Genomic DNA, 23,331 nt, shown 5'->3' with positions numbered 1-23,331 from the left:
TATAAATTATTCGCCAGCTGTTTAATGTTTGTCAGACATTTGTTATTATTTTTATAACCTCACTTTCAGTATGCAATTATTAAACTTGGAGTTTCTGTTTATAAACACGTGATTTTGATCAAGGAAAGTGTATTTGTTAACTTATTTTTGAAATGTTTTAGTTTTCCTGCAAAGTGATCTGAAGGAAAGTGGTAATTGAGTTCAAGTTTGAGTATGGAATGTGAAATAATACCCATAGTAGGGAACGGAAACTTATTGTTTTGATCAATATAATTTATTCTCTACGACCACATGGGGAAATCCGCTTGCAAGTTGTACATATAATTGCTAATGAGTGGGAACATACAAACATTTTATAGTAGGTGACGAATCTTACTCAAGATCAGTGTTAGACGTTCAGTGGTACACTTTACCTTCTCGAGTTGGCGAGTACGCTGGGATACGTGGAACTACAATATATCAGTGAATTTTTTTTCAAGTACACAGGGAAGTTGCTTGGGAAACTGTGACTTACCATTCGGTTCTGGCGAATAAGTATGTGACTTGATGTTTAATAACAATGTTGACTCGGGTCATTATAGCGTTATAAAACTTTATCATTTGTTTGTGTTGCACACCAGGGTGTGAAAAGTACAAAAATAAAAAGAAAAGGTAATCATTAACCGGGCGTAAAATGACATACCGAACGAAAAAAAAAATGTAGAGAACCATCGAACTAAAAAGGTAAAGAGCAGTGTTGGTGTTAAATGTGCTCTAGAAGTCCCTACAAAAAAATACCAACTCTTGAATTGGGGTCAATTATCAATTATCAATTATCAATTATTTAAGATGGGGACGCCACTATGTGCGTATTTTAACCCAAATATGAGTGAAGGATGAGTGTAGAATGAGTGGCGCGATCTTGTAGTCTTGTTAGTGACTAAGGCCGACATGTTCCTTAGACACAGCTGTTAATTAATAGCCCATACAGCTAATGGCAACTAAGGGACCTACAGTTTATAGTGGAATCCGAACCACATTTTTCCTTGTAATTTACGAATTGGTCTAATTATCAGGATAGTACTGCGGATAGTCGTAGTACTCACTAGTGCGGACGTTAATCCACACCAGTGAGCATCGCATCCACAGTGCATCCCTATAAATATCCACAATTCGTGACCTCCTAGTAGCTGGATTACAGGACGACGCCACCCGTCCCAGTCGTTAGATTGGATTTGTCACTACTTCAAATCTATGAATTTCGAGTCAGAACAGACTAACTGGGACACAAAAATGTTTTAGTTTTCCTGCAAAGTGATCTGAAGGAAAGTGGTAATTGAGTTTAAGTTTGAGTATGGAATGTGAAAGGGGACGGAAACTTATTTTTTGATCAATATAATTTATTCTCTATAGCCACCAGAACAGTCATAGGGAAATCCGCTTGCAAGTTGTACAGATAATTGCTAATGATTGGTAAACATACAAACATTTTATCGTAAGTGATTAATCTTACTCAAGATCAGTGTTCGACGTCCAAATTTTACCTTCTCGAGATGGCGAGTACGCTGGGATATTTGGAACTACAATTTATCAGTGAACTATACCCTACCCTAACTATATTTTTTCGATTAGGCCTACACAGGGAAGTTGCTTGAGAAACTGTGACTTACGATTTCGGTTCTGGCGAAAAAGTATCTGACTTGATGTTTAATGGCAATGTTGACTCGGGTCATTATAGCGTTATAAAACTTTATCATTAACCCCAGGATGTGAAAAGTACAAAAAGAAAAAGAAAAGGTAATCATTAACCGGGTGTAAAGAGACATACAGAACGAAAAAAACATGTAGAGAACCATCGAACTAAAAAGGTAAAGAGCAGTGATGGTGTGAGTAAAATATAATACAAATCGGCATTTGAAATGGCCAGTTCTAAGTCTCACTTGAATAAACATCTTTCTGGTAGTGGTAGTCTACATAGTTTTAAAATCCACGACTCCTTTTCCATCAAATTGGACCGTTAATACCCTCTAACATTGAACAAAGTATGCCCAACTTTATATATACGACGTAAACACAGCTTTTACTCACAGTATGGGTCAAAGATTCGTGAAATGCGACCAACGCAGATGCGTGATTTACATGTAGGCTAAGTGACTATCTTTATTCCATACAACAAATGTAATGAAAAAAACTACGAATATAGGAATATACTTGAGCAAATTATCTAAATAGCATAAATAGCTGCTTATTAGGTTATCAGCATTGCCCAGTTCGTATACTATTTATTTTTCAAATGAAACTCGAATTAATATGAAACATTCATTTGGTTAAAATAATATATCGGTTTGATTAACATAAAATAGTTTATACAGGCAAACTATCAGTTCTATTTCATGTAAAAAATTAAACAACCCCTAAATAAAATACAAAGATAAACAGTATTTGTTAATTATTATTTCTTTTATTGCTGACAATATTCCCGTGGCGGAGCACGGGCGGTTAACTAGTTTCTTTAAATTAAAACACTTTTTTAAATCTTTAAACAACTGTCATTTTTTAACGGATGGTCCTTTTGAAGTACGGTTTGCGGCATTGTATTCTACTAATAAATACCTTTAATTTGATGTGCATATCAACCTATGTTTCCATTCAAGATTTACTTCCGCCTCCTTGTGGGCCGTCGTCCTGAAGAGTTATTTGGATCACTGAATGTGAAGTTATGGGGATCATTTTAAAGGGAATTTTAAGCAAAGAAGAATGCCACAAACCGTACTTCAAAAGGACCATCCGTTAAAAAATGACAGTTGTTTAAAGATTTAAAAAAGTGTTTTAATTTAAAGAAATTGGCTAATTTTGAAAATCTTTGAACATCTGCCATTTTGCGCAGGATCAACCTTTTGAAGTGCGGTTTGCGGCATTGTTTTCAGTTGAAGTAGACCTTTAAAATGATGTACAACTCAACATAGGCTGTCATTAAAGATTTTCTTCTGACCCCCGACGGGCCGTCCCCCAAAGGTGATATCCGACCACCATGTACACAGAAAAGTAGCTTACAATTTCCAGTAACGGTATACCAAATGTGGTTGTGATATCGTTTGTCGTTTAAAAGTTATAAAGTCGTCCTAAGACTTAACGGTCACCCTGTATATAAAATCCAATGTATTTTTGTTTGTATGTATGTTTGTTTGTTTGTCCTATATGGACTCCGAAACCGCTCCACAGATTGTAATGAAACTTTCAGGCATTATTAAGCATTATTCAAGGGTGGTTTGTGTGAAGTTTGGTGCAGATCCGTCCAAAGGGCTCCGCCCCAGTGGCTCTGGAGTTTCCCGTGTTAACCTTATGAGTACTCTATTTAAATGGAATTAAAGAATCTTAACAGCTGGTTCAACTAAAGAATTTGATCCTGTGATGTTCAATAGCATTAAAAAGTTAATAGGTTTTACCAACAGGGTGCATCACTATTGTTTTTTTTTTTTTTTTTTTATTTATGACAACAGCTAATTTGCAACCAAAAGGTGAGTGAGCGTAGTGAGCGAACTTCAACCTGGAGGTGAGTTAGCGTAGCGAACAAGCTAACCTGAAGGCAAGTGAGCGCAGCGAACGAGCTCCAACCTAAAGGTGAGAGAGCGTAGCGAACGAACTTCAACCAAGACGTGATTGAGCCATGCGATCGAGCTCATCTTGAAAATGAACGAGCATTTGACATAAAACCACATTAGGACAAGACGACGTCTGTTGGGCCAGCTAGTAGTTCATAAAAACCAATTTTGAAAAAAAAAATTTTTTCCCAAACGGGTCTTGAACCAACAACTTAAACTTATGAACCTCTTACCTAACCCCTGAGCTATCTGCTATTGTTGATATTAAAAGTTTTAAAGCAGTTAAAGAGGAACCGACAGCTGCAACGGTTGAACTCTTACTAATATTATACATGTCAAAGTTTGTGTGTTTGTTTGTTTGAAGTTCAATCACGCTTTAACTACTGGTCGGATTGGGCTGAAATTTGGCATGATGATAGCTCACATTCCCGATTAACATATAGCATAGGCATATTCTTATCTCCAAAATCCTTCAAGGAGGCAGAAGAAGGAGTGTCCCTCCAGGCGAGCCTCTCCGAGGACAGCTGCTGGTGAAGCCTCACATCTGATCCTTCGGGCTCCGCCCCATTGGCTCTGTAGTTCCCCATGTTAACTTAATGAGTATTCATACTTAGAGGGATTAAAGAATTTAGTCAGCTGTTTCAACTAAAAAAGTAGGTTCTATGATACGCAAAAGCATTAAAAAAGTTATAAGATTTACCAACAGGGTGCAGCACCATTATCTTTTTGTATTTATGACAACAACTAATTTGAACTAAGCAGTAACAAAAAACTGTGATACACAATGAGAACTGTCAAAGTAGGGTTGTATACAGTTATATTTATGTTTTTAATTTCATGATTAATTTGTGATATATTGCGAATTTTTAATATTTTTCTATTTAGGTGAAGTGGTAGAACATTATGGCTATGGTAGATGTGTCTATATTATACCGTAAATTTAAAGAAACAAATTTTATCAAACTGTGTTCTCTCCCTTGCAAACGCAATTAAAGCTTGAGTATAACTGCAATACACATTTTTTACTTATATGCCAACCCCGTACGAAGGACGGGTACTCTACTGCTAGTACTTAAATATTTTTGATACTAAGATTCTGTTTAGGTATCAAGTTGCTAAATTGTTTTTCTGGGAGTTGGAGAGGATACTGGCATTTGAATATAGATTAATTAATTACCATTAGTAATGTTATTATAATTGTTATATGATTATTTCCCCTTAAATTGTACAACTAATAAAATGTTCTTAAATAAGTTAAAGAATTTCATTTTTTTTTTCAAAGACTAGTATTTTTATTATTATAAGTAGGTGTATAATTTGAGTTGGATAATTATTCTGCGGAGGTCTGTCCAATGGGGAATTCCTGCAGATCTCCAAAGGATATCCTATGGATATGATCGGAAAACTTGATTAATTTTTATAAATCATTGGTAGTGTTATTGTTAATTAATAAGATTGAAATCCTTTTTAATTACATTTCTCAAACACTTGTCACTTGAAAAAATACATCCAATACTATAAAATATATGTTTTAACCCTTCCGAACGGGTGACGGATATATCCGCCTAAGTCTTTGGCGATAAATGACGGGTTGCGGATATATCCGCCTTCTCTTCAGACAGACTGGCAGGTGCTTGAGCAGTAACCAGATGTTTCGTGGTACCAAGGCACCACTTTCCTGCTTTCTCCATGGCTGCGCTCATTCCCGCACTCCCCCCTCTCTCCCACACCTACCCCTCTCCCGTGCCATCCCCTCTCCTGCGCACCCTCCACCACTCCTACGTCCCCCCTCGACATTTCGCGCTCAACACTACGTTGTCTTTATTTATTTGTTTACATATTGTTCTTTTTTATTGCCTAACGTTGTCATGGTCATATCTTCAAAGACGGGTGGCGGATATATCCGCTGCTTTTCTACTCATCTGCGGACGGGTAGTGGATACATCCGCATAGTTAAAAACGAGTAAAAAATTATTTTGACGGTATGAAGTGTTCCATTGTGCTTATTTTATGTATACATGTATAACAAAACACAAATAAGGAAAATTTATTTTTATTTTTTCCTATAATTTTTCCCTGTTCTATGTCACGATTTCGCCCGTCCGGGAAGGGTTAATGTAGCCACCGAGAATATCCATAGGAAGTCCCAAAGAAACCCGAAAAATGTATTTGTTTGTGTGGGATATGTGCAATATCTTAGGGACATTCTCAAATACTGGGATCTCTGTAAGATATGTGGTAAACCCTACGATTGAGGTGTGATTTTAAAGTTAAAGCCTATGATCTAGCGCTCCTGCGAATGGTAATAATACCCCAGACGCAGCAAACCTGCAGACTATACGATTTTTAACTTGTCTGATTAGATTTTTACAAAAAAAGTCCATAAACATGTATTTACTAGTGGCTTGTAGGGACATAAGTCCCAATAAGCTCAATAGTATAAAACAAATTATTTTAATATTTAAACAAACTCAGAAATATGTTATCTATATGTTAGAATATAATATCCCTATACACCATTTCTTTTTTGTAAAAAAATAGTTTGTTGTTTGCTTTGTTGCTGTCTTTGTTTGCTTTTGTTGATGTTATTTTCAATAAATAATTTAAATCACTCCATCGGTTTAACTCTGCTAAAAGCAGCAAACATACAATTGTTTGTGAATAAATACTGGTTTATTAAGGTAGCTTTGGTTTTGTACCTTTGTTTATGTGTCAAATACTGCTTCCATAAGGATTACATTGAAACTTTGAGGGCCCGTGGGGCGGATTCCTAAGAGATTTGTTTGACGCCATATAGATGTTGGCACTCACCGGTATGGTCTTTATCACCATGCAAAATTTGAAAATGATTGCTTCAGCCGTCTAGGAGGAGTTTGCGTATTACAAAATGCATAACAGTCAACGTATAAGGATTACTATAAGGATCGCTCCGCTCAAATTAGATTTAACGAGTGTTGGATTTGCTGCTACAGGAAAGGTAAAAAGTATTTTTTTAAGGTAAGTAAATGGGTATTGCACTGGATTCATTTTGCCTTGGAAACAAGTTTTGGGCCGTATCAAACTGCTCAATTTGCACACGGGTACCCTTGTATGATTTATTTATACTGCAAATTTGAAGGATGGTGTTTTTGGCCTCTGGGGACATCAAAAGGATAAAGTAAATCCGTCCTGGGTGTAGATCTTACCATGAGACTTACAGTTATTAGCTTATTCCCCATATAGGAAATTAGTTAAAAGCATAGCCAAGCAAACAACACATAAGAAGTAAATTGTTTCCTACAATTTCTCAAATACAACAGGTTTATACGTAAAATGTGTAAACCATAATAAATAATGGAGAAATATTTTACCATCCATACCCAGTTTATTCCTTACAAAAAATAAAATTTATTAAAGGAACCTATACAAAAACTTGTGTTTCTAAACTATTAAGATCCCTAGGTATTAATTCAAAATACATTAAAAAATAAGTTTTAAAAAATTATGCAGTACACCTGCGAAAGTTAGCCTCATTCAATAATTTTCTCTTTGAGTAAAAACCTACTACAGCTGGTCCATATATGGGATCTCTTCTTTAGTTTCTAAATTCAATGAAAGTGCTGTTGACATTACCTCTTCAATACAGAGTGTAAGTGAAACTGATCAAGTATGTTTAGATGGCAACACAGATGGATCTACAAACGGGATCATGAAAGTAGATCTGAACTTTCTATGATACTGGATGCATTATGTATTACTGCTCTCTACTCAGGAGTCAAGACCAATGTTACTGTTAAGCGAAGATATACAATAGAACCCCGACAAGTAGACTCATGGGAATTATGTTTGCAATAGCTTGTGATAAGGGGTAAAATATATTCAAGGGGATTTTGTATTTTAAAATTACACTTGTTATCGAGGTTCCACTGTAGCACTATTGTGGTACTTTTTTTTTTTTTTAGCGAATTTCCCATATAGGGAATAAGCTATTACCGTAGTACTCATGGTAAGACCTGGACCCGGGACCGATTTTTTTTTTCGTTTTGAGGTCCCTAGAGGCCAAAAACAGCAACCGTTCAAATTCATATATATATATATATATATGTGTCCGTTAGCGCGATAACTCGAGCAAAAATGATCCGATTTTGATGGAATTTGGTACAAACGTGTAAACCTACGTTTATTCGAACGAGTTCGCGAACCAGCATGATCGGGCCATGGGAACGGGGGTTAATGGGGGCTTTTATGGGGTAAAAATGGGTTTTTCCCATTTTTGACCCAAAAAACTTAAATTTTTGCCATTTCTTTCCAAACTATTTTGTAGAGCTTAAAAAAACATATAATTTAGTATATTAAAGCGTTATAATGCGCCTAATGGTTACGGAGAAAATTCAAAAAAATTGTAAATTTAAAATTCCCATGTTATTCTTATGGAGGATAAGTAAACTGTTGTAGTTTGCTTATTTATTAACATATTTTGCCCAAATTTGGAAAATGTTTTTATTTCTTACTAACTATTAACATTTTACATAAAAACACTTTAACCCTCCCTGTTGCAGCAAACCTAAGTATGTGTTAAACTGATTCGATTTAAATAGGGAATAAATGTGATATTTTTAAGGAGACATTTTAGTGTAAATCCAGGCAAATGGAAATTCGCTTAGTCTGCAGGTTTGCTGCGGCGGGGGTATTTTTTTAGTCAAGCTATTGGCTTTGTTAGCAAGTCGACAAAGCTGAAGCCAGTTTTGAATTGTGTTTTATTTTGGTGAAGTTTTGAGTACACCATAATGTGGACAAAATGTTTCTAAGTTTATCTATTATCTAAAGGAAGATTTTGCTATTTATGCTTTAAACTTTGGTTCTGTTAAAATGTCACCAGAGGACAAACGGTAACAGGTTGTACTATCCAGTAACAAATTTAATACCCAACAATAACATTTTTTACCTCTTAAAAGCAGTAAAACACACAAAATGTGTTTTGGTTCTAAAAACAGATGTTTCCGCCCAAAACCAAAACTCAAACTCATAAATGTTGATGAAAACAATACTTTCTCCATGTATAAAGGGGGAGAAAGTAAAAAAATAACGTCTCATATAGATCATATTTACTTTCTTATCATTGAACCAATAATAAATCAAATACTAGGTGACCTGCTCAACTTAGTCTTATCTATCAATGAGCCAATAATATCCAAAATACTATCTGGCCTATGACTTGCTTCGTACCCCTCATGTGTGTTAACCTTTGACCGATGCAATGGTTTAACCTAATCTATGATTTTGGGGAGCGAGCTGGTCTAGTGGATAGAGTGTGGGACATCGGTGCCCGAGGTCCCGGGTTCAAATCCCGCCAAATCACCAATGGATTTTATCTAAGTGATTATGCCTCAACCCCTAGGTCTAGCCTGAAGTAATGTGAAAAACAATCCTGGGCTCGTGTGTAGCGTCCTAGGATAAAAAAAAATCTATGATTTTATTAAATTAAAATATAAAAGCATACCTAACTTGGGGATGCGGAACAAATTGGTTCAGAAAGTGAAAGTTTCCAGAAGATTTACAATTTACCTCAGATTTTAAATTTCAATCATAAACTTAGGTGCCTAATTATTTTGCTTTTATTCAGTTTTTTTTTTAGTTAGATTATTGTTTTGTATTTGCCGTGTTAGGTTTTTTTTATAATTACTACCAATGGTTAATAGGTAGGCCTAAAACACCTTTAAACCATTTGTTTGGAAGAGATGTAATTTTTATATTGATTTTGAAAAATAGTTATTCTGTCATCCTAGACCTAGACAAATCCATCAAAAACAACAAAAAATAGCCCAACCATTCTCAAGTTGTAAGTGTTTGAGCAAACCTGACTTGATTTATTAATACGTAGTACTACATTCAAAGGTCAATTTCGTGTAGGTTTTTAACCCTGAAAAACGATAGCTACATTTATTTTCTGCGCTGGAGCCCACACGACCGGCTCTAAAAGACGGATTCCTTGGCGGATACCTCGTGACATCGGTTCACACGGATGTGTAAGACGGATGATCCACCGTATCACGACCCAAAGTCAACGGACTGCTGGGAAGATCCGGCAGTCCAATGTCCGGCAGCGCTCGGCTGTTTTCGGCAGCGCTCGGCAAATTTCGGAAGAGCCGCGCATCAAGCAGGCGCAGACAGTCGCAAGTCGCGCCGAAGATGCAACTCCTACTGCTAGCAGGTCAGTCTGATTGTGGAATCTGGTTTGAAAATCAATAAAAAGTAACTTAGTATCAAGATATAAGAATAAAACATTTAAATTGAGTAGCCTACGTGTATAATTTTGTTCCGTTTCAATTATTTTTCTATTAAAAATGTTTTAATCTTTTCCTCTCCATTTTTTTCAAACTCAAATGTAAAAACCCTTTATACAATTAAACCTATTATCAATTAGGTAGCTCATACAGCTAATCATTTTACCTAATTAGTTAGCCTATTATACCTAGTAATTAGCTTTTTTTGTATAATTTCAATTTGTTTCTTTAGCTAGTTCTTGTCTAATAATGCTATTATATAATTTATTTATGCAGACACATTTTCAGTTTTTGAGAATCATTCATTCTTTAGAGTGTGCAGACAATCTTTGTTTTATACCACTAACATGTATAATAATAGCCTATATTCAATATCTATTGTAACAGACAGACAAAATGTGTTCTTTCTTCTTTTAAATACCCCAGCTGGTGTTTGTTAATGTCCTGTCAGCACTAAACAATAATAAGCCTTGCACGTGGCTGGATTAATCCCAATTATGATTAAAACCGCAACAAGTTCATTGTTATTTTCTCAAACAATATTGGATAACAAGAAACGTCAATATTTGACTGTTCGAACACAGGCCTATAGAACTGGGCTATAGTAAAAATAACTTGCACATTTACAGTATTCATTAATTTATTTATTGTGTTTACTTTTATAATTATATGAAAATCGTTTCATTTTAAGATTATTCGGGCTGTTAGCCTATTAAACGCGCTACGACGGATATTATAACAGACACGGTGTGGATCACAAACAGTTTCTGTTCTAATATTTGTGCGTGCTTCACAACGGGAAGAAGCGCGAAAGAGACTAGGCCCTACTGTAATAATGATCTGCTGTGCTGTATGAAATAGTTACACATCTACTATTTATTTTAGAAACAACCCTTAGCTTTTACTACTTAGTGTAGTAAATTTCTGATTTAAATAAGGGGTTCAACCAAGTACAGTGTTTAAATGTAGATGGTGCGTGTTAAGAAATATTGTAACTCTATGATTTACTTAGAAAAGATAAACTTATTTAAAATTATGTAGACCTACATACTTTCAAAACCCTACTCATATTTGAGGTCAATCGATTTAAAAGGATCTAACAACATGTCGTTGCCCCCATTCTTCAATTTTAGTCAAGCCTTATTAACCTGTAGCTTATTATAAAAATTTCAATAAAAACTATGAACAAAATTCCATTACCTTTACTACTTTTCTTTAACTCAATATAACATTCTTACTATATACCCCACGTGTCCATACTGTAAATAAAGTAACATCAAACACCCTTTCAAGTAAAAAAAAAATATAAAAAAAAAACACCTTTCAATTGCATCGGCCTGAAAATTTTGGAGCCTTTGACATCGCCCTGTGGGGCAGAGCTATTATCGAATTCGTTCAAAACAATAATTTTCGGCAAATTTAGGTTTATTTTGATCTATCATATACCTGTTTCTTTATGTGGTTAGACCTTAAATTTGGATGTATCACTTTAATAATACAGATAATAGATTTGGACTGTAGTTTTGTTATATAGTCAAGTGTGCTTCATGAAAAAATAATGGTTACTGCAACTGAAATGACCATTAGATCTAACTTCAGGACTCTTAAGGAATAGCTTTACAATAATTCGTTGCAAAACTCAATCATTAACTTATTAAATTTAAATTCCTTAATTTGATTACGTGCATTTTCGTTTTTGAGTCAAATGTCATCATTCAGAACATGTTTTCCAACTGAACATATTATTCAATGGTCCTTTTAGCATGAAAGAACTAAAACAATGGTGGACATTAGAGCAAGACAGAAGTCACACAGTAAAAATGTCGACTAAGAATGCGGAGCTTAGAACACATAAATTAGACCCAGATTATGCAGCGCATCGTTGTAGGCGAGAGATGTTTGTAAACAGCTGTTTAGCGCGTACTTCGTTTTGTACGCTACGTCTCGCTCGACACTGGCAATTATTGCGCTTCACTTATAATCGTTGCAACTGATGTTTTCTATTATCAACAAACTTAAAATCTGTATACATCTATAAATTTAAGGTAAAATATAAGAGCAAGTCTGTCCAGTATTAATTATGCATTTCCATACGATCATCGTTAAACTAAGGTACACAAATATCCTTAGGAAGGGTCCTGTCCCTCCTGTCTTACAGCTTAATTTCATCAGGGCTTTGTCCCTTGGTATTGGCAAATTAGAGTTATTTTTATTTATTTTTTCCATGGCAACGGAAAGACTATCAACATTATTACAATCCTATAAGTATTTATATTTTACATAACTTTGCTCTGTTCAAATAATTTAGACGGTTTGAGGGGAAGTTCGATCCCCACTACTTTTTTGTGCATAATTTGTATGTTACTTAATCAGCTGAGCTACTTACTGTTTTAAATGCAAGGGTCAAGTGGAGAGGATAAATTCCTCCTTCCCTAAAACCACCTAAATTTTATGAACGGAGTATGGCGTTCCAAGTCTGTTTTTTTTTCAAAACCTAAAACTTAGGTATAGACTTTTTTGTTAAATATGTGTTAGGTACGCTTGTTTGTTGCATGGTAAGGAAATTCGGTGGCCTCTTGTTTTTTATCATCTAAACGACTTATTTTTACTTTTCCCCCTATCGTTTATGAAAAAAATACTGTTTAGTGAAAATGTTCTTGTTTGAGTTTTGGGCGGAAATACCTGTTTTGGGCCCCCTGAGCAAAAACAAAATTGTTTTCGGAGTTATGTCTGTGTTGATGTGTACAGAGCTTTGACTATACCCTGTGATCCGATGTTGATGGCATTTGTTATGCTACTAAATCATGGTATTCCCATTTTGCTTTTTGATTAGGATGACCCATAAGCCCCATAAAATAACGGAAAATCAGATTTTCACAAAAAAACTGCCAAATGATTTTTAAAACCATGTTTGAAACTTTTGAAAGAGGGAATACAAAAGCTGGAAGTGGGATAGGAATCTGGAATGTTTAGTAGTTCGGTCATTCACCGGACTAGAGGCTCGACGCGTTCCTGTATTCCTGTTACACGTGCAATCTGCATGTACGTATGCACGTATTCATGTCTAAGTATATAAGTTATATTGTAGGCTACCACATTAAATCGTTCAAATTTGACGTATACGAATACTGGATGAAGAATAATCACATAACATCGCTATAGTTCATAATGTCCACTTACCACATAGTTGCATGATTTATATTATGTGTAAGGGTGTCATTTCGTTAAAGACGAAATAAGGGTCATGTTTTCCTATGAATGTGTAATTATTGTGTAGGTTATATTGACAAATGTTGTGTTAACTCGTTCCTCGCGCACAGGCTTCGCCTGTATAGGGGACCATCCATTTTTGGAAGATGGCATTTTCCGTATGACTGTTTGTTCTTGGAATAAATTATTTTAATTTTATTTGACCTGATAGAAATTAAAACAAAATGTGCATAGAATTTCTCTGGCATTGCCAAAATCCATACATAGGAACAAGGAGGCTACTTGTTCACGTTTTTGGGGTACTGCTATTTTATAAACACTGTTGGAAAGATTTAAAAAATAAAAGTCAATTAATAGGTGAAACAGGTGGTAAATAACAACGGAATATGCGGACATAACAACGGAGTGTGCGAAAATAACAACACCGAATATGCTAACTTTACAATGGCGTAGGCGCAAGTTATTGATTTAAGAATAAGTCGTTAAATATTGATAAACAAAAATGTAATTTGTTTGGTTTTTGTTATCGCCATTTCTACTTGAAATTAAAATAACTTATCAAACCTTATTTTGACAGAAAAGTTGTTTAGGCTAAGGCTAATGATATTTGCCAAAATGATTAATGTATAGATACAGTTTAATACTACCAATATCCACCAACAAGGATGTACAAGAAGTGACTTTTAAATCCGAAGGCTACGGCAATGTTGCGAAAGTACAATTTACCTGACGAAAGGGAAGCTTATCAAATAAGCCTTTCATTATCAGTCAAACGCCGGTTGTAAATTAAAAACAGCAAAACAGCTGATGGCACGACCCGGACCTGTCAGTGACCGGCGACCTTGGCGGCAAAGTTCACGGATCATCTGCGATAGTTCGGTCTCATCGATATTTACCTCTTTGGCCAATCAAATTACGTCATTTTAGGAGGAAGCGTGGATAGAGGTTTTTGCAGAAGTTTAAGATCCCTGTATTTCCCTATTATTTTGTTTTGGCACTTTTCTGTAATTTGACAGCACCAGCAGTTATGTTGAATTACATACTCCAACAACAATACTGTTTCCTTTACAGTTACATTATATAGGTCATAGGTGTATGATTGTTTCCGTGTTCAGTTCAGTGCCAACTACAGACAATCGTGTTGTGATTCGTTCAGTTCAGTTCCGAGAGACGGGAGTTTGCGTTTGTTAGGATATAACCTCAATGCATGTAACTAAATTTGTAAAAAACCCGATCCATCCTCCTCAAGTGGCTATAATACTCGCCATCAATTCTAAAGGTTGCCTGTTAGATTCCAAGCTGAGTTGATTTGTCATCAATTAATTAACTACCGTACGCCATCCCAGAAAATTTCGGTATTATAAAGTAAAATACCAGAGTGTTTAGACCGTTCCGTAACAAAACCCCGTAGAAGAAATGTCATTGAAGTTAAAGCACTTAAAAATAAAAAACGAATCCCGGTTACATAGGAATAGTAGGCCTATGAGCCTATACATCAGCACTAGGGCCTAAAATGACACAGGTCGACTTGATGTCAGGTTTGACAACCGAGGCGACGCCGAGGATGGAAAATTAGGGTTGAAATGGTTCATTTCATGACTATAGTAACGAAAGTGGCATTTTCCGATGCGCGCTCAAGTTTAATGTGAGAGTCAAAACCGAACGAAGGAACTCCAAATTTCACGTGCTTTAAAGGCGAAGCTGAAGACGGGGAAAAATTGGAACAAGTACCGGAAAATCACTTTCTGTACAATTTATGAACGAAACTTTTTATAACGACGAAAATAATATACAGAATAACAGACGTCATTAAATTAAAACTATATTTCCTAATTAATATTTTCTTGAATATGAATATAAAGCAAATTTGCTATAAAAACCTACCTGTCAATGTAAAAATATTAAGTTCAAGGTTGTGATAACAACACGCACTACACTACACTGCACACTAAACACAGCTAGCTACACTAGCTTGTCTATTCCTGTAAAAACATCTTATTTAAATTGTAAAAAATGTATATAATTACTACAGTAGCGCGCGGTGAGCAAATAGAGAAGTGATTGAGAGCAAGGGACCCCTAAGAGTTTGAGAAACGATATCATTTTTTTATGTCAGCTGTTATAAAAAATAACTTCTTTCTGTACTGAGTGATGAAAATACACTTTCGGTCCGTGTGATTAATAAACGGGATCAGCAATCTGACACATACTTTCTCCCATAAGCTCCAACAAACTTCATCATGGGTAAGCGGTGGGAGTAACTATGATAATGTTATAGGAAAAAATCGCAAAAGTTGCAATAACTTTTGAACCGTAATTGTTACAGTAACGGGGGTTGCATTATTTTGTTTGGAATTATAAGCATTAAATTTAATCAACACCGGATTTTTTCCCAAAATCCGATGTTTGTAATTTTATGGGTTTTTTATGGGAAAATAACATAAGTTACAATAACTTTTGAACCGTAATTTTTACGGAAATGGGATTTGTACCTACCATTTTTTCATAATATAAAGGACTATAACATACTAAATTATTATCAAAATCGTACAGGCCATTTTCGAGAAAATCTGATTTTTCCGTTATTTTATGGGTTTTTATGGAAAATCCCCATTAAAAATCAAAATTTCAAAAAAAGAGAAAAAACGCCTGTAGATACATACCATGGCTTAGTGCCTACATACCAAATGTCATCAAAATCGGAGATGTGGTCTGTAGCTCTGTACACATCCACACACACAAACATCACTTCGAAAACCACTTTTTTTGGTTCAGGGGGACCCAAAATGGATATATCCACTCAAAACTAAAACTCGAAAATTTTGATGAAAGAAATACTTTCTCCATATACTATGTATAGGGGAGAAAGTAAAAAATGTAACGTCATACTATAATTACTGTACGGTTCGTCGGGCTATAAAATCACAAAACCTCAATTTTGACCATTGTTTATATTTATATATTAACAACCTATATGTACCTCTGTGGTTGTTAGATTTAGATACAATGCCTTTCAACTCGAATAATACAATCATGTTTAAATTGGAGAATATCTGGTACATTTTAATTTGTATATAGTAATCTTGATAATGTGAAGTATACTGTAGTAAAATATACAATATGACTCGATAATATACACAAACACATTTTAATAATCATGCGATAGCATAGTTAAAACTGGGAGACTAACTTATTTGACAAAATCAGGAACAATATTACAGCTGTAAAAATGTACGGCGCTGTACATTTTTCACATTTAAAAATTATTTGGCTGATTTTGCGGGGTAAAAATAGTACATTAAAAAACTATCGTTGCAACGTTATGCGTAACAGCGGTTTCTCACACGACGAGAAGTATCTTTTCGACCCTCACTCATTTTCAACTTCAGCTTTGCTTGGTTAAACGACCATCAGTAACACAGAGAAACTATTCCAAGACCTCTCTCTTTGAAGAATAATTTAAATGGTTTTGAAAAGAAAATGTGAAACAAATACCAATGCAGTGTATTGTTTTACTTCTTTTGTTATGCTAAGCACAATTGGCTATTGGAGGAAGTTAGTTGTTAGGGTTAGGTGACCAATGGAGAGTTGTTCTGTAGGTATTGTTCCGATGTCTCAAATTTTTAAAACCAAGCACAGGAGATATGCCTATATATTGAACTAATTAAATACAGCTTGAATAACTGTATAAAGAAGCTTATGTCCTCTGTCCTCACATTAATATTTATGTACTTGTCAACTCTGTTACGTGTTTTGTGTTTTAACTATATGAATACATCACAAGCTTGTGTCATATATTCCATCACGTACTTGCATTTAGTACATTTATGAAACGTCTGAAATGTGATTACTGAATGCATAGTGAAATTGTTTGATCTTATCATCAAGGTTTTTTCCCTATTTTTCAGGCATAACATTCATAAATGGAGTTCTATGTTCACCAACGATTGAATGGGTGAGTAATTTTTGTACATTGGGCTATTTTTCAATTTTGAGCTTTGACCATAATCTTTTTTAAAGTATTTTTTTATTTCATAATTTTTTGGTGGTAAATATTGTATTTTGTGTAGGTACAAAAAAAAATAATATGAAGCACACAATATTAGATCACCTAAAATGTATTACCTTACCATTTGCGACTTTCTTAGCCCTCTTTCCACCAGTAAAAGTTGTTTCTACTCTAGCATAAAGCGATCTGATGGCAAATGGATGCTGCCGCTGTGGCGAACATGTCCCCTATCTGGATTTTTGTACCTCAACTTTACTATTTTTTTTTTTAAATTGTTAGCCTACACTATACAATTTGTTTTACAGAAAGACAACACAAATATGATTTCCTGCAAGGGAAGGCCTGATGGTTACTATGCTGACACAACTGATGCTCAGGATTCTTTTTTTAGGTGAGAATAAGACCTATTGGCTAAATGGAACAGTAGATTACATTTTAATACGCTATTTTAATACGCCTATACAGTGCATTCTTTACACCAGTAGCGAGGGAAGTCACTTCCTTGTACATAAGAATCTCACTTGACTCCTCACAGCTCTCGTCCCTACAAAATTCTGCCACAGTCTTAAGACTGCTGGGGAAAATGGGTTGGCATCGTGACCCTGTTTCCCGCATATTTTTTCATTGCATTTTTTGTTTGAATTGTGTTTCATGCGTTGTTGGGTTCCAGTGCCCACGCCATACTTATACATCTGTGCATATTTAGGATTATGACTTTCTTGAGGAATTAGATTCCCTACTCGGTGGTAAAACATGTCATGGATCTTGAAATTGTAGATACCCTGAGTGATCCTCTCATCTAAAAGAGCTTCAGAGCTGATCATGGCAAAGGCAAATTGACGAATTTATAAAATTCAAATAATTTTTGGATCTAAGCCTCAAAGCACTGTTTTCAGATTTGGAGTTTCCAATAAGTTCCTGAAAGTATGGTGAATTTCACAATTGAGGTAAACAAACCTTTAATTTATTCCAACAAAGAGTAAAAATTGAACTGTCTCGGCCAGTCTTTTCTTGCTTAAAATGTATGCAAGCCACAACAATGTAAATATTTAACGTTCATTTGTCCGAGGTTGTATGTATCATTACAATAATTGTGAGCAAATTGTGTGAGCGAATTTGGAAAAAAATTGCTATAGCTGGTCAATGTTGAATGTTGATAGAAGTCTAAATAAAAATACAAAGTCAATCACTTCAAGAACGATTTGACATTGACACAGATGAATTAGTAACATATTCTCTATAAATTTTATTTGCAGATGTAAGGACAGTGAGGTGATAGAACAGACCAGGTGTGACAGAGGTTCAAGGTACGATCCTCACTCTCAGCAGTGTAGCCTCACTACAGCCCTGGACACAGACTGCGACCAATCAGATGACAGTTTCTTCACAACACCTGGCACCCTGTGTAGAGGCTACTACCGATGTGTCAACGGCACCAGGGAGGATTACACGTGTCCCAAAGACTCCTATTTTGATATGAACTCCCAGGTTTGTTCATGCTACTGTACAATGAACAGTCAACTAAAACATAAAAAATACCAATAAATAATTCACTACAGCATTTGTTTTTTTATTTCAATGTCAAATTGGCTTACAGAATAATATATTTACATATAGTAGATGTGGAAAAACAGTGTTTTCTTATCATTGCAGTGGCGGTTCAAAGGTGGAGGGGTCTACAGGAGCTAAAGCCCCCCCCCCCCCATTAGACCCTGAAAATATAAATCCAAACATACATTTCGTCCTAACAACATAATGGAATTTGTTCTACAGTATACAGTTCTAGATGTTAAAAATAGCTTTAGAAAGACACAAAACGGCTTTAAAATACCAAATTTTCCAAGGTAGGACCCCTGAACCACCCTCTTTTCTTGGGGGGTGTGGGACAGCCCCACTTGACAAGGTCCTAGAGATAGGTCTTGGTATTTTGGCAATCTGGTGTGACAGCTTCTTTGCACTGTATTTCTTTCTTGTTTCTTCGGGTCTCAACACTCAGTCTGACGATGTGTGTTACTTCCATACCTCTGAATCTTACACCAGTATTTCTGTACATTTTGATGTTTGTTGCAGTTCTGCGTGCGTACTGGTGGGCTCTGTTACGAGTTGGTTTGTAGCGGCCGAGTCAACGGGAGATACGCAGACACAACCCATGCATGCCGTAGATCCTACGTGTGTGAGGGAGGAATGCTACGATCCCTCGGCTCCTGTCCTCCTGGTACTTTGTACAATGGCAGCTCGTGCCAGCCCAGGGATCAAGTCCAGGTGAGCTTATGACAATATTGTTGTTAGATGGAAGACTTAGAAAAAATATGTTGTAGAATTAATTTGTTGTCTACAAATTGTTTTAAGTTGTATTAGGATTGTTTTCAGTTTTGTCATACAGTGTTTGTACTAGCGTTTGCAAGCATTGTTACAGGGTCAAAACCAATCGTTATTTGTGTAGCTAGTGGGTAAAGTGGCACTTTGCTGCACACGAGAGCAATGTTTACGCACGAGCCGCAGGCGAGTGTGGAATGATCTCAAGTGCAGCAAAGGCCTTTTGCACTCGTGTTACACATTATATTTTTCCTACAGTCACTATAAAGCATATAAATAATTAGTCTTTCAAACACTATACAACACGTTTTTAGGTTCAGCTGGCAACACAAATAGGTGCCCTAGAGAAAGTAGTACCCGGTCCGTATCACTCCGCTATTTTTCCTCGGCAAGAAATGTGCTCCGCGTTTTGAGAATATAGTTCCGTATGTTTTTGTTATTTGAAGTGGTTTCCGCGCCTAAGAAAAATGCTTTAAAGGTATTTTCTTGTTTATTAAGATCGTAGGAATGTTTTAAAAACGTTTAAAAGAAAAGTCCAGAAAGTTCAGAAATACCGAAACTATAAACACAAAATGACAGGTTAAATTGTAGTTATAATAGTCAATCAGCTGCTCATAGTATTATTATCTTTAAGTGTTGCCCACCTATTTCCAAGCGTACATGGATTTCGTGCATAATAGAACCACGCTGTTTTGTGTTGTTTCGTTGGAATCCTGATGTGCGGCAAAGTATGAACTGTACGACAAAGTAAATATGCAGCAATTAGCAGCTTTCTGTACTTAAACGGTACAAGGAAGCCAACTTTGTCGGGGGACTGTAGGAAAAATTCATTGTAATAGCCCCAGAACTGCAATAATGTATGGTATATTTTTTACTTAATTTATCAGCAGTTCTGTTATAATTGGTGTTTGACAATGGCATCTCACTGTGCTGAGAGGTAAAGTAAAATCTATACTAGTCAACAAAACTAAACACAAACATCCAAATACTTTAGTTCTGAAGTCTTTCATTAGTATATGTCAACTGAACAGTATTACCATACAAAACCTTTCTTCAGGACATTAGGTCATGTCAAAAAAAGAGCTAAAGATAAAAAATTAGGCCTACTACAAACCCAAACTACTTTAGACAAAATTGGTACATTTAATTTTACCTTTTTCCAGTGTCTAACATCAGAAAAGTCAGCCGTAGCAGTGAAGATCCTCTCCACAGATCCTTGTGCAGAGTTGCCCAACGGTTTCCAGACTCTACCTGACGAGACATGTCGCAACTACCTGCTTTGCCACTCTGGACAGACCATCGCCAAGCTGCACTGCGCGACGAGCGAGCACTTCAATGGTGACAAGTGCGTGCCAGCCACCAACACCAGCTGTGCGTCCTACTGTGCCGACAAACCTGACGGCTTTACTACCGACTTACGTCGCCAATGCCGAGGCTACGTCAGCTGTGTCAAAGGCAGAGTGGTTGAAGAACTGGCCTGCAAAGACGGCTCACTTTTCAACGGAAAAACATGTGTCCCTGCCTTGCTGTATCAATGCCCTGTACCTGTGAAGAAAAACGTTTGTTCCAAACTGAAAGACGGATATCACCAAGATTACATGACCGGATGCAAAGAGTATTTTTACTGCCACCAAGGACAAATGCTGTTGAGAAGTACGTGTAGGGACGGAAAAGTATGGAATGGCTCGGATTGTGTGTCAAGAGATGAATTTTTGTGTGAAGGTCCAGAGATTTGGCCGGGTTGTAGTGCTTTGGACGACGGTCTTTACACAGACCTATCGAAAGGTTCAAAATGTAGATTTTACCACTATTGTTCCGACGGTAAGAAGGTCCGATTGAGTTGTCCGATGGGGTATGTATTCAACGGGAAAACTTGCGTAGAACAAGATTCCTATCACTGTCCACTGCTTGACACGGACTGTCACAATAAGGTGGACGGTTATTACTCAGACCCTAAGTCAGGTTGTCGTTCGTACTATTACTGCTCAAACGGCCAAAAACTGACTTACATTTGCCCAGAAGGTTTACTCTTCAATGGAACAGACTGTGTTAACAAACGCATACACAGCTGCACTGCGAAAATCAGCATTTGCTCCAACAAAACAAACGGATACCACGCAGACGCTGCCACCGGGTGTCACAGGTATGTTTATTGCTTACAAAAAGTAAAAATTACGTCCTTTGAGTGTTCGGAAAATAGTGTTTTTGATGGCAAAAAATGTGTACCGGTCAAAACGGATAGTTGTACTAACGCTAAAGAATCTTGTGATACATTAGAAGATGGTTTATACGGAGAACCCAACTCTCAATGCACTAGATACTTTAAATGTGTGGGAAAAAAGAAGACTACAACTTTTACTTGCCGAGGAGGGAAAGTTTTTAATGGAGTAAAGTGTGTGAAGTACATATGTCCAGTGGAGAAAAAGCAATTGTATAGCCAAGATGATTGTGTGGGGAAGATCGGGTTTTTTCAAGATTTTGAGTCAAATTGTAATAAGTATTACTTTTGTATTAACGGTGTCAAAACTATGCTTTCTTGTAAAAGAGGCCAAGTATTTAATGGGGAGGTTTGTGTTAGTGAGAAAAACTACACATGTCCCACTTAGTTGTAACATTGTAAAACTTCCTTTGGTTTGTTACGGTTGAAGAGAGAGATTATGTTTTAGGATTAGGTAAGGAAAGAAAATTGAAGTTGGAGAAGACGTTTTTTTTAATCTATATAAATAAAATTAGAGTTTTGTCTGTACATTGCTCAGAATCAGAAATTTTTGGGTTATTTTTACGTTTTATACATTAAAGAAGCCGAAACAAGTTTCATCTCAATTTCTGTCTGTCTGTTACGGCCTAAGAGCCTTTTTACGCGGCCTTCTCCTGAAAAACAAGACTACCTATCAAGTTCCAAATCATTTTAATGTATTCACTGGATTGGCGAGAGTGTCTTTAGCTATTAAAATATGGCCTCACTATGTAAATAAAATTACGGACGTTTAAAAACTCAATTTTGTGAGATTTTTGTCAAGTTTTCTCCCAATGTTTATCACAAAATCATCTATATAAAATAAAGGACAGCTGTTCGGATCAAGATAAGTTATTTTTATAAGAAGGTTTCAACTGACTACTAAAAGATCCCCGTGCGTAGAACGGGCACCCAGCTAGTAATAATATATAGAAATAAGTATTTATGCCTTACCATGTTTAAAAAAAATCAACCTTAAATTAAATTTTGACTTCCATTAAATCTTCCATTACGATTAACTTCAAGGCCAAATATTTGTAATAGTTTTTGTAAACAAATGATTCACTTATAGTCAGATGAAAGGTAATTAGTAAATAATAGGTGCTAATTGATGAATAAAGAGACAGGTTTAACATAATGTAAGTATTGACAAGTACTGTTTATTATATTGAATTCTTCTAAAATGGTTTCAAGTTACTGTATAAACATAAATTTGGTGTGAAATAATCAATTAGCACCCTAGTATTAGACTTTGGATGGAATTGAAGTACTGTAGTTTGAAAAAGATGGAATGCAACAAAGTCATTGTACCTGTTGATGATAATTTTATTTTTAATTGTTAAATCATGATATTTAACTTATTTATGCTGTAAATAAACTTACTTTATTTATGAAACTTAAAATGTTTTCCTTCCTAGTTCATTTTGTGTAGATGAAAAGAATTTTCTAATTTCTATGGTTTTTTTTCTAAAATATGTTTGTACAAGCAAATAGACAAACTCGTTTGTTTTTACCAGGACATAAAGAAGTATGTCCATGTTTTTGTGTTGATTCAAGAAATCAGAATTTTTTACAAAAATTTTTCAAATTCAAATTCACTTTATTGTCACATAAAAACATTTGTACATAGCAAAGCTATTAAACTGGTGACATTGTCAATTCAATATAAACCTAAAAATACAATTAAGTTACAGAACATTTTTGTCTGACTCTAAA

At 35.6% G+C, this 23,331-nt stretch overlaps 1 protein-coding gene across 1 annotated transcript; it reads left to right on the top strand.

Moving 5' to 3' along the window:
- The first annotated feature begins 9,653 nt into the window (after positions 1-9,653).
- LOC129000332 (chitin-binding domain protein cbd-1-like) lies at positions 9,654-22,071 on the top strand. Its single transcript, XM_054427295.1, has 6 exons — positions 9,654-9,771; positions 16,963-17,009; positions 17,369-17,454; positions 18,320-18,551; positions 19,134-19,325; positions 20,543-22,071. Exons 1-6 carry the CDS (start codon positions 9,654-9,656, stop codon positions 21,983-21,985), a joined length of 2,118 nt encoding a protein of 705 aa, XP_054283270.1. The 3' UTR covers positions 21,986-22,071.
- The last annotated feature ends 1,260 nt before the right edge of the window (positions 22,072-23,331 follow it).

Source organism: Macrosteles quadrilineatus, unplaced genomic scaffold (genome assembly GCF_028750875.1).
Source record: "Macrosteles quadrilineatus isolate MER2022 unplaced genomic scaffold, UCM_ALF_1.0 Scaffold_8__2_contigs__length_117827958, whole genome shotgun sequence".
NCBI lineage: Eukaryota > Metazoa > Arthropoda > Insecta > Hemiptera > Cicadellidae > Macrosteles > Macrosteles quadrilineatus.
This window is presented reverse-complemented; position numbering and strand designations above follow the sequence as displayed.